Source organism: Branchiostoma belcheri, unplaced genomic scaffold (genome assembly GCF_001625305.1).
Source record: "Branchiostoma belcheri isolate BF01 breed outbred unplaced genomic scaffold, Haploidv18h27 scaffold15, whole genome shotgun sequence".
NCBI classification, from domain to species: Eukaryota; Metazoa; Chordata; class Leptocardii; order Amphioxiformes; family Branchiostomatidae; genus Branchiostoma; species Branchiostoma belcheri.
Window position 1 is genome coordinate 2,350,119 of NW_017802935.1, and position 11,464 is coordinate 2,361,582.

General features: G+C 41.5%; 2 protein-coding genes across 3 annotated transcripts in view; one reads left to right on the plus strand and one right to left on the minus strand.

Annotated features, from left to right (window-relative positions):
* The window catches only part of LOC109465301, a 10,292-nt gene extending 4,336 nt beyond the window's left edge, over positions 1-5,956 (minus strand). The window contains exons 1-8 of the mRNA XM_019762498.1: positions 5,583-5,956; positions 5,377-5,448; positions 4,721-4,967; positions 4,102-4,258; positions 3,773-3,914; positions 2,916-3,104; positions 2,311-2,523; positions 1,791-1,958 (exon numbers count right to left, since the gene is read on the minus strand). Of these exons, the coding sequence (XP_019618057.1) occupies positions 1,791-1,958; positions 2,311-2,523; positions 2,916-3,104; positions 3,773-3,914; positions 4,102-4,258; positions 4,721-4,967; positions 5,377-5,448; positions 5,583-5,678 (1,284 nt within the window). The 5' untranslated portion in view covers positions 5,679-5,956. The remainder of the gene's footprint in view (positions 1-1,790; positions 1,959-2,310; positions 2,524-2,915; positions 3,105-3,772; positions 3,915-4,101; positions 4,259-4,720; positions 4,968-5,376; positions 5,449-5,582) is intronic.
* A 1,929-nt stretch (positions 5,957-7,885) lies between these two features.
* Positions 7,886-10,544, plus strand: LOC109465263 (galactose-3-O-sulfotransferase 2-like). Of its 2 annotated transcripts, none has more exons than XM_019762437.1 (2): positions 7,886-8,350; positions 8,721-10,544. In XM_019762437.1, the coding sequence occupies exon 2, from the start codon at positions 8,750-8,752 to the stop codon at positions 10,067-10,069; it is 1,320 nt and encodes a 439-aa protein (XP_019617996.1). In that variant the 5' UTR covers positions 7,886-8,350; positions 8,721-8,749; the 3' UTR covers positions 10,070-10,544. The 2 variants fall into 2 exon arrangements, with proteins under 2 accessions (XP_019617996.1, XP_019617994.1); XM_019762435.1 differs by having other exon boundaries at positions 7,886-8,279.
* Positions 10,545-11,464: the final 920 nt, after the last annotated feature.

Consider the following 11,464-nt stretch of genomic DNA (forward strand, 5'->3'; position numbering starts at 1 on the left):
GGTATTTGAAGGAAGTGCCTTTTAACCAGTGTTGGAGAATTTTACGCAGAAAAATTGTATATTTTGATAGATATGGTACAGTGATTTTAACCATGTTCAATGTCATTTTAATGGCTACCTATATGTATTGTATGTGTACATGTACATGTATGTACTGTGTTGCCGGTAACCTCGTTACTATGTATAATATGCATATTCTAATGTAATAGTTTTAGATTATTGTTCAAGATTCTAAAAATAATTAATGTCTGCTAGCAAGGGATCTCCAAGGGAAGATGTTTGCTGTGAATTGAAAGACACGTGTTTTATACCTTCTGCAAAACCATCTTTGTTACATGCACGCAATGCTTTTTTTAAGGCTGAAAGTTTTTCAGTACTGTGCCATACATGTTAAATAATTTATGGTAAGGCACTGAATATGCCCTTTCCTCAATTTGTGCTAGGTTTAAAGAAATGGTTATTTAACTCTTGCTTCAGAAGTTTTGGGATTTTTGTTTTCAAAACACAGCAAACACAGCTTCCTTTTTCAGGAGAGGATTCATAGACACATTTTAGATGAAATGTCACTTAAAACTTGTTAAGGCAATGGAAGCAGCAGCCCCTTTTTGAGAATAATTTATCATTCTCCACTAATATTAATACTTAGTCGTAACAATAAAACAATTAGCAAAAGTAAAATTACCATGATTATTACTCTAACATGCACATTTAAATGCTAACAGTTTTATTGTTTTGAATTTATTCCCTTCCCTAACAAATGTGAACATTGGTAACAGCGCTCTGTTAAAAGGAGGGGGGCTACTTCCTTATAAATGTAGAACTACAATATTAATACACTGTTAAACAGATTCATTCTTGAATTCTGCTTTCCCCGTATCTGTGTTGTGCATGTAAGCCTGACACTGCCATTTGTGTGCTGTATATTGTAAACAGGAAGATGCTAAGGTTTTTAAGAGGATGTACATGTACATGAAGAAGGATAGTCTAATGTGCATGGTGAAGGTCTTGTATTTGTACATGGATTATATGTTCAATAAAAGGTGGTTATTTAGTGTTAACCTGTTCTGTGTGTTATGTTTGCCTCGGAGCCTGCATTCCACCAGGACAAGCTAGGTGCTGTGGAACCTCAATGTGTGCATCAACTCTGCATGTGTATTGGGGGAGGGGGACTTACATGTACCACATGGTGCAGGCACTTAGTCAATCAACATGTTTAATTATACTTTATCTAAAACCACATGACTATTTTCAATTATTGCTGATCTTAGTATCAACAGCACCCAAAATAGTGATAAGCATTTACCATTGAAAAACATTATTTATGATGTAGCTCCAAATGTTTCTATGTATCTGACTTACCCTGCAAAGTTGCAATGGTGATTTGATTAGTCTATAGGAAGTAGAATGTTGTAGATACACTTGTTGAACCTATCCACCATATCTTCTGTACCAAAACTTACATATATAATTCGAGAGTTTGAAGAGTGGATATTGCACCGAAATATATTGCACCGAAATACCCATCTTTTATAAAATCTTGTCCCTACCAGCTTACTATATACCATGCACCTTGCATGTGTATCAATATATGAATATAATCTCCATAATATAATCTCCAAATGAGAGGTTGGTCACCCATCATTTCTGGAGTTTAAACACTTCACCAACATTAGCTGCACCTCGAAAAAATTGTATTTGGTTTTTAAATCCATTACACTAGCCACCAAAAAGACTGGCCCTTACATCCCATAGTGTACTGGATATGTCAGCCGCTCTGGCTTCTTCACTACAAGTTTAAGCACATCGACCAGCTTCCTGATCATGGCTTCCCTGGAGTCACCATAGGTGAACACCCAGCAGAAGTGACATCCGGCACTGCCGGTGAAGTTCGTGACCTCATCGTCAGGACCTGCCGACAGCAAGATGTACACATCAGGATCCGACTTCAGCTTTTCCAGCTGTGGAGTAAGAGAAGAGGGCTTTGATGTATTAAATGCTAAAACCTTGCCTAAACTGAATGGATATTTCTGAACAATAGTATGATTAAGTCCAATGGCATGTACTTTTTGTAGACACGCAATGTATAGTTAAAAGCGCTGGATAGTAATAGTCTTTGAATAGGCTCACAGGGCTATTGGAGGATAAGGAACTTTGTGGCTAGTGCTTCATTTGGGCGTATCTGCTACTTCTTATCATCGGTGGCAAAACAGCAAGCTAGAAATGTGGTTCCAAACGTGACTTGAGTCTATATCCCCCGCCTCCTTGACGTACAGCTGTAATTGCTACATGTCACCTACAAATGTACTGTACCTGGTCAAAGTCCATCAGATTTCCGGGCCTTTCCAGCTTGTCAAACTTGACGATATAGGCGCTGGACCACCTCCCCGTCTGGGGTGGTGTTGTGTACTTCATCCCGCGGCCGGCAGCCAGGTACACGTAGTCCTGGTTAGCGTTCTTGTAGCTCTGTCTGTAGCAACCTTGCATCTGCTTGGACCCCCTGGCATTTACCTCACACAGCCTCAGCTGAAGTAAGTAAAAGGACGTGGTCAGTTTTACAGGGATGTATATTTTTTTGCAGAGAATTAAGTATATTATTCAACCTAGCATTGACACTCTAGCACAGTATGCTTCTGAACATTACATAAGGCCGCCTGGCATTTGGCAATGTTTGAATGCCCATTCTTAGCATTTCTATAAGAGAATAGAGATTCAAGGAGGCGCTTCGACATCAATATAGTGACAGGTGTAAAATCAAATTATTGTTTCGACAATGATAGCTCGATTTGCATGCTGTTATAGGTAGGAGTTAGATCAGGACAAATGCGGCAAACCGTTCTCATAGCTGACCGACTCGTATTATCTTTCCGGTCAATTTCTATTATTTCCGCTTCCCGAAGCCTGGTAGAGGCTAATACCTGTCCATCCTTCATTCTGAAGACTTCGATGTTTGTGAAGCAGTTGTTGAAGCCAAACTGGACCATCCTGGTCATGACGCCCATGTAGACATTCCATATCCGCTCCTGTAAGTCTGCCGGCTCGGAGGTCGGAGCGATCACGGTCATGAACTTGGCTTCTTGGTGGTCGAAACGGAGCTCGTCTGTGATCTGTGGAAGTATGTACTACATGTACTCTACTACCTGGTATTGGTACAACAAGGTTTACAACAAGTCTGCTTAGTACTAGGTTACAGATATGAGAGTTACAGATATGGTCTATTGGTGTAGTACAACAGAAGATGGACACTAAGTGGAACACTACAGTCTTCAGAGAACTACAAGCACAACCATCCTGAACCACCTGGAATCCGAGGTCTCGAACTACTACTCTAGTGCGATTGTATCTTCCAACCTCGATAGTTACTTACTGATTGACTACTACCACTAGCCAATCAGGGCCTACCTATCAAGCTAATATAGGCAAACTGCAAATTCCATATGCCATTTATTGTTTAGATATTTAATTCGCCGTGTTAACTTTATATTATCTTGTACCTATTTTGAGTTAATTTGTTTGCTTGTCCCTTAATACATTGCAAGTTAAATGTAAATGTAATAAATGTATGTAAATAAGAGATCGTAAAATTAATAGGATTTGGGAGAGTCCACTAGACAAACCTTCAGGTTTCTTGGGCTCTCCAGCATATATTTGCTTGTATATAATTTCATTTTATACTGTTACTTTTTTATGTGCAAACTGACAATAAACAAATAAAAAAATTTATGGTCTGGCTATTTATTATGCATATCAAAGGTAACGGTCGTTACAAACGCACTGTCCAAGGCACAATCTCTTTGTCCACCACACATCCATCCACGGTATAGAGAGCCACGGCGTCCAAGTACGGCTCCACAATCACAACGTCCCGAAGAGCGAGGGGGTGCTTTTCCACGTCCAGATATTGTTTGAAATAATCCCTAGTTTAAAAAGTTCATGTCATAAGTCTGTCATACCATGGAGGTAAAAAAGAGACTTTTTACCTCCATGGTCATACATATAAGGATCCATATGTATGACAGACTAAGAAGCTAATGCTTCGAAAAAAGACTCAGCAACTAATGCTTCGAATAATAATACTAGACGAGACTATGAATATGAGCTTACTTGAAGAAAGGAGCACTTGGAGAGGACGTGAAGCCAGGATTTTCATCCCTCATTGTCCGGAGGTTGAGCAGGGCGCGTTTCAGGTCTTCCAAGTTCTCCACCTTGGCCACGCCAAACGTGTCAAACGCCGCTGCCGGCTTGACGAACGCCGGTAGACCTGGGGTACAAAAACTTACTTTTATACTCTTCAATCACAGGTTAAGGCTTTGGCTTATTTTTGGCGTGTTTTAGGCGTTTTATCGCACTCTCTTTTTTGTTCTGGTATCGTCTTTTTAACGCCAGCCCAATGGGTTGCAAATGGTAACTGTCTGGCGAATGGATACTGCCAGGCCAATATGATACTGTCTTTACCGAAAGATTTGCTTACTAAAGGGATTATTCCTGTTAATACTAAGTACAATTGCCCCTGTGCCCGTGTGGGGTATAGCCCCTTTGTCACACAATATTGTAGCCTCAGCATTATATCAAGGGCATTGTATAGGGACATATATTTTCGCCATCCGTATTATGGCATGGAATTCACCTCCAGTCATCAACAGAAAGTTTAAAAAAAACTTGATGACTAGTTTTGCGTTTGTCTGCGCCTCCCATACCCCTCACCACGACTCTTTTTCCTTACCAATTTTTTCCAAGGCCCGCTCGGCGTCCTGCAGCATAGTCGGTGAATCCAGGTCCACCACATCGTAGGGGGTCTGGCTTTCCCCGGAGTCCAGATACTGCCGTGTATAGGCCTTGTGGAAAGCCAGGTAGCATGACTCGACACTGGGCCCGGGGATGTGTGGGAAGTCCTTGGCAATGGCGGCGTGCACGAACGTGGAGAGGTCAATGGTGGGGAGAATGATGTTGACATTGTGCTCAGCGACGAGCTGAAAGAATGAGAAGAGAACACAACACTGTTCTCTACTGGTTGTGTAAGAAGAAACTTCAAACACAACACTGTTGTTCTCAACCGTTCTCAACTGGCAAGTTGTTTTGTAAAACAGAGCATGTAGTGACATAGCAATACTACTACAATGTACCTTCACAACAGATCCGAACATATTACACGCTGGTATGTACACATGATAACCTGGCTAAGATCATCCTACAAGGGATGCTGGAAGGGAAACGACGGCGAGGGCGACAGAAGAAAGTCTGGCAGGACAACCTCAAGGAAAGGACGCCCCTCACCGTCCTACTACTTCTGACAGCTGCCCAAGACAGGAAAATCTGGCCCCGACGACTAGTGTCGGTCATGGGACCAGGTAGGTAGGTAGTTATTTGACACATACTCACCTTCTTTACTCGTTGTACGTAGTCCAGGAGTGTTTCTTTCTCGTCGATATTGCTGAAGATCACCTCAGACACCTACACATAAATGTGTATTGAAAGGAGTCAGTATTTATGGAGTCTTCATGGAAATTCATGATACATGGATAATTAGTTGGTATTTGAAAAAAAATCCAGATACTGTGCCACCAAATATACGTTAACTCACACACCTGTACAGAGGGGCATTGACGCAAGGTTTCCTCCTTTTCCTTGTTCTCGTTGGAGAACGGGATAAGCACCGAGACATCGCTGCGTGTTGAAGACATTGTCCTTCGCTTTGATTTAACTTGGTGTTCGGAAGGAAATCTGAATAAGATAGTAGATCTGAAGTAAAACGAAACGATATCAATGATGTTTTAAAGGTTGATCTTAAGTTTAGTTAGTCTGTAAAAAAACTCGATGGACTGAAAAAATGTCGAAATTGGGTAAAATATGAGGGGATATTATCAGTAGACTTGGATGATTCAATGACATTACGATGATTATAGTGGACTGTTTGGGCTTAATTTTACATGGTAGAGAAACTACATTTAGTGAAGTATACAATGTACTACGCTGACTTGCGGTTTGCACAGTTGTCCTGACGTGAAAAATTTATGATTGCTAAAGTGTGTTACCGGGTCTCAAAGGTAACTTAGAAAGCGGTGGGTCTCTCCCGGAAGGATACGACCTAACTCATAGAGTCATATTGGGGCCTAAAGAAAATTCCCCTCTCAGTGGCCCCAGGGTAAATTTTGCCCCGAGTGCCTACTCTGTCAGGAATGTGGTGTATGGCTTCCCCGGGCAAAAGGGAGAGTCGAGCCGCGCTGGGGTCTACCAACCAGGAAACCCTGCTTTAAGAAGAAAACCACGCCTTAAACCCATCGACGTCCTCGGTGCAGGGCTTGTTCAGTGCAATAATAATTCAGCTGACGAAATGGACATTTTCTGCCAGAATTTAGGGATCGGTCTACGTTGGCAGTACCCCCGCGTCCAAAATTGCATAAGAGGGTGAATTTTCTGACGAAAAGTACGCGTGGGGATTTTGAAATTCGGCTTTTTGGGGCTAAACAACTCGGGCTGAAGTTCGTCCACAGTGTTAAGGTTTCAATTGAAATAGGGTCCTCATATTTGTTTTACAATTTTTTACAATTGAGTTACCACGATATACATATAATCTTGGGACCTGCTCACATATTCTACCCTGGAGTTAGTAAATGATCATAAACGAATCACATAGCAACGCAGGTTTCTCCCCTCTCACACTTTCTGTTGAGATACCAGAAAAGTCATGCGGAGAAAAAAATAAACCAGCACCACCAAACTTTGCGACGTAGATAACTGTAAAGAATGAGTACTTCAAAGAAAAACTTACTTTTGTGTTTACTGAGTGTTGCAGGTGACTACTGAGCTGTATAGACCTGTCGAGAGGTACGGATATGTGAAAATACGCGGAAAACTAGGTAATTTGCGATAATGAATCTAATTTGCACAGTCTTACCGAGGTACGCTAAATGCATACATGTATGTGACCAAACGATACGCGAGGTCTTGAGGATACAAAACATGGCGTATTGAATAATGAACCGCTACATTTTAATGCTAAGTGCTATAAGTCCATATATCACAACTATACAATACACTATTCATCTACTGTTAATCTCTGCTTCCCCTCTCTTTTTCTGAAACATCTGTATAATAATTGTACTTCAGGTATCCTTAAGGCTTTGTGAAGAAATAGGTCGGAGAGGGGAAGTTTTAGGGGGTCAGCTAGGTAAGAGCTTGTCGTTTGTGTGCAAACCTGACGAGTAGTACATTTTATAATAATTTTTTATTTTATTTTAATTTAGTAGTAGTCAGAAAGTGTTAAGAATAACCATCGGCATAGAATTCGAAAGTAAATATGTGCATGTGTACAGATGCATGTCCTACCCCATCCAGAAGTTGCCCGATGGATCAGTCCAGGTAAACAAGGCAATTATAAATAATTGACGGGTGACATCACTGCAACCATGCTGCAACATTAACATCACATCTCTGTAGAAAACCCACCCTAAAGTTTCCAGCAGACACACTTGTTTTGCTCTTCGTATGACACCGATGATATCACGTGATAAACTGAATTATATCTCATCGTGTTCGTTTTTAACAAGACACAAGATGAGAACAAAAATAAGGTATAGGAATTCTTCGGACTTACGGGTCTTTGTCCTATTTAACTGACCACGTAAAATATTCATTATAGGTTATACCACGCCGATACGTTGTATTTACCTATCAAAACAGAGATAAATTCTTTTGAAAATATAAGTCATAATGAAGTAAGCTTTGTCAGAAAATAAGCACCAGGAAGTAGCTAGAACTTTGCAACTTTGCTGTAAACCCATGATTAGCCAGGAGTGTTATAATCCAGGCTATTGTTTACATTAGCACATGATAGAAACAAAACAGTATCATCTCCAATCCTTTTGTTGTTAAAAATTTTTGTTGCTGTCGTTTTTCTCTCTCCAAATGCAGTATGGTGAAGTAAGGATATGGTAAATTCAATCATTTGCGAGTGTGTACAACTAGTATGTAACGGCTTTTTTAAAATTGGCCTTTCCGATGTTCATACAGTTATCCTGTGGTATACCTTAGTATCCAACTGTCCACGGTATCGCTGTGGACAGTGACTAAATACGTAGTCATTGTCACGCTCTACATCTGCTTGGAGATGACGTCAGTGTTCATCGGAGCATGTACCGGTCGGACAGGTTCGACAATGGGGGAGACAGGGCAGAGGTCAGAGCAGTGTGTGTGAAGTCGTAACGATACATAAAAACAACAAAGTTCGTCCCTGAGATTCTTTGGTTCAGGAGACACAAGACCGGGTCTTCACGTAAAATTTGGTATGTTGGAGGACTATTTAGAGTTGTAGATGTTGCGAAAACGCCGGCCAAAGGCAAACTGCTGATGTGAGGTATTCAACTTTAAAAATGCATGACTTGGAATGGTACGACATGTTTTCTAAAGGCTACGACAGTTCACTACATTTTTCATGATAGGACAGTTGAATTATCTATGATACGTGTATGAGGGTCCTGAGATTGTCCTTAAGTTGCTGTTGTAAACCTATCGTACGATGAACGTGACCTTCACCTAATTAAAGCGTAGATCCAACAAAAGACGGAACACCACTGCGAGATTCATTTCCACACAGTAAGGCATTACAAATGTGTGCAGGCTATCCTTTCAATAATTCTTCTTTTACGACTCTTACCAATATTTTTACCAAATTGAATGTTCTTCAAATGAATAAAACGTTCAATTTTATGTTGGTCCGGCTACAGGACAGAGAAGAAAGAAACTGATTTCGACGATGCTTCTGCTACGAGTACAGAGAGGCAGGTTGCGGTCCTTCTTTTGGGGCACAGTGTTTATTTCGGTAATGGCAATCATATCTACAGTGTTCTATGGAAGGCATCGTATGGTCGTGAATCCACGGGCAGTATCAGAGACTGAAATATCTCAACAGACACAAGGTGATTCACCAGCCCTTCCTCGGTATGAAACACCCTGGATGAATCGTGTTGTTGGAACACACAGAAATTGCCACCCAAGGAATAACTTCATTTTTATCAAGATTCAGAAGACAGGATCCTCAACAGTCACTAACATGTTGCAACGATACGCTATAGACCGCGAACTCACGGTTATGGTGCCTACTTGTACAATGTGCGCCTTAAGTTGGCCCACTTCCCCCGAACGTGGAATGTACCTACAGTCTAAGAACGGAAAATACAGTGCTATCGTTCACCACACAAGATACAACAAAACTTGGATGGAGTCTATGTTTCCTTCCGACACCGCTTACATAACTGTAATTAGAGAACCATTTGGTCATCTTAAGTCAGTTTTTAATTATTACCATCTCAGTGGAAAGCTGCTTCAGAGAAAGGTGAAGAGACCTGGAGACGAAAATCCCATCCAACTGTTTCTCAAAAGCCCCTTTGAGCACAGATATGTGATAGGCTACAAACATTGCGAGGTTACTTTTGAAAGGACGAGAAATTTCCAAGCGTTTGACTTAGGGTACAAACAAGAGTGGGCCGATGACGAGGGGAAAGCAGAACGGTTTCTTGCGGATATAGAACGAGACTTCACGTTGGTTATGATCTTAGAACACTTCGACGAATCTCTAGTGCTGTTACGAAGGCTGATGTGTTGGGAACTAAAGGATATTCTCTACGATAGCCGACCTAAGAAACAGAGGTCCTATGCGTACAAAGATTACAAACCTTCGGATGAAGAGCGAGGTAATCACGAAGAGTTCAACAAGGTGGATTACATGCTGTATGAACACTTTAATAGGTCCTTGTGGAATAAGATAATTTCTGAAGGACCCGCGTTCTTTACCGAACTAGAGTACTACAAGCAACTGAATAACAACATTAGCAAGCATTGTTCTGATAGTCAGGCAAAAAGGGGAAAATTGATCGTTCCCTCGTCCGAATGGACTACGGAATTTCATGTAAGTGACGAATTTTGTTACCGTTTAAGGACGAAGCGAACGAAAAATTTGGATGGGCCGCTACGTGCACATTTGGTAAAGAGCGAGAGAAAACATGTTTTTGGTAGGTGTCTACCGATGGACCAGTACGTCGTTCTGAAAGGCAACACTATAGCTACATCGCCGTAGGAAATTTTAAACGCAAAGTGAATCTACCCGAGACCATACTTAGGCCACACCGAATTAATTTTATGGATGACATCCTCTGAAGACCAAATAACAAGACTGGCAATTAAAACATATATTGTCATGGCTACGGTATTTGTTCATAGAGTTATTGTTTGCATGGCACTACAAAATGTAACATGATTTTTTGCGGAAGCCTCGTTGTGGTCTGTCATGGGTTTGCAATGTTAAAAATAACATTTGAGGTCGCAAGGCTCTGGGAGGGTTGGGTCCCCTTCTTTTCTTGTTCGTCTTTGACGATGCCATGAGACAAGCGTCCGTTGGGCGCTGGAAATATGTGGATGATTTATCCTTGCACAGATACAACAAGCCTTCGGTGATGCAGATGGAGCTAATCGAAATTCAAGACTGGTCCTTTCACAATCACATGACGTTAAAGCCGGACAAATGCAAAGCAATTGTAATCTTCTTCATAAAATATCCACCCCCGCCTCCAGTCCTCACCATCAACCAAACGCAGCTAGAGGTGGTTAGTGCCACATGTCTGCTCGGGGTTTGGATTCAAAAGAATCTGAACTTCGGGGATATGCACGTAGACAAGACCGTCAACAAGGCTAATGGACGGCTGGCCATGCTACGCAAAATTAAACGTTTCAACCTAGCCTGACTAATTTTTGTCCCCCACCACAAGGCCGGCAGGTGTGCGATTTACTAAATCCCAATTATTAAAATTGGGGTGGGGGAGAGCTTGTGTAACACAGGCTAGTTTCAACCTATCCACTGAGGACTTACTTCAAATATACATAACCTACGTTAGATCAGTACTGGAGTACTGCGTGCCAGTGTGGCACTCTGGCCTTACTGCAACACAAACCGAGAGATTGGAAAGCGGAGAGCAACTACGCCACACCATTCTTGGCATGACTTACATTGACTACCAGACCGCTCTGCTCTGCTCAACAAAGGCCTGAAGTCACTCCAAGAACGACGGGTAGATTTGTGCCTGAAATTCGCCAGAAACCTGAGTCCAGAAATGCTTCACCGAGAACTGGAGACAGCCACAGCATCACCACCAGAAACTCTGATAAACTCTTCAGAGGACAGCATCCATAAAATCAAGCCATTGTGGCCTGTTCCACATGACCAAACAAATAACCTATAGAAACGACACTCCTTTGCGCACTACAATAGCTAAGCGTAACACCTTAACACACCTTATATATAATACATACTTAGGGTCTTATCTGATAAGTTTGTCACAACAGAACAACAGAAAGCCACAGGATATCAAGCTTAGGCGTCCCCGTTTACTATAGATAACGTGTTGAAATGACACGCCTAGCTTAGTTTGACTTTTAGCAGACAGCTTTTTCAACATACAGACAACGGACCACAAAA

What these genes read in the sequence shown, in the direction of transcription:
- LOC109465263 (XM_019762437.1), top strand. Translation starts at nt 8,750, where the DNA reads ATGCTTCTGCTACGAGTACAGAGAGGCAGGTTGCGGTCCTTCTTTTGG.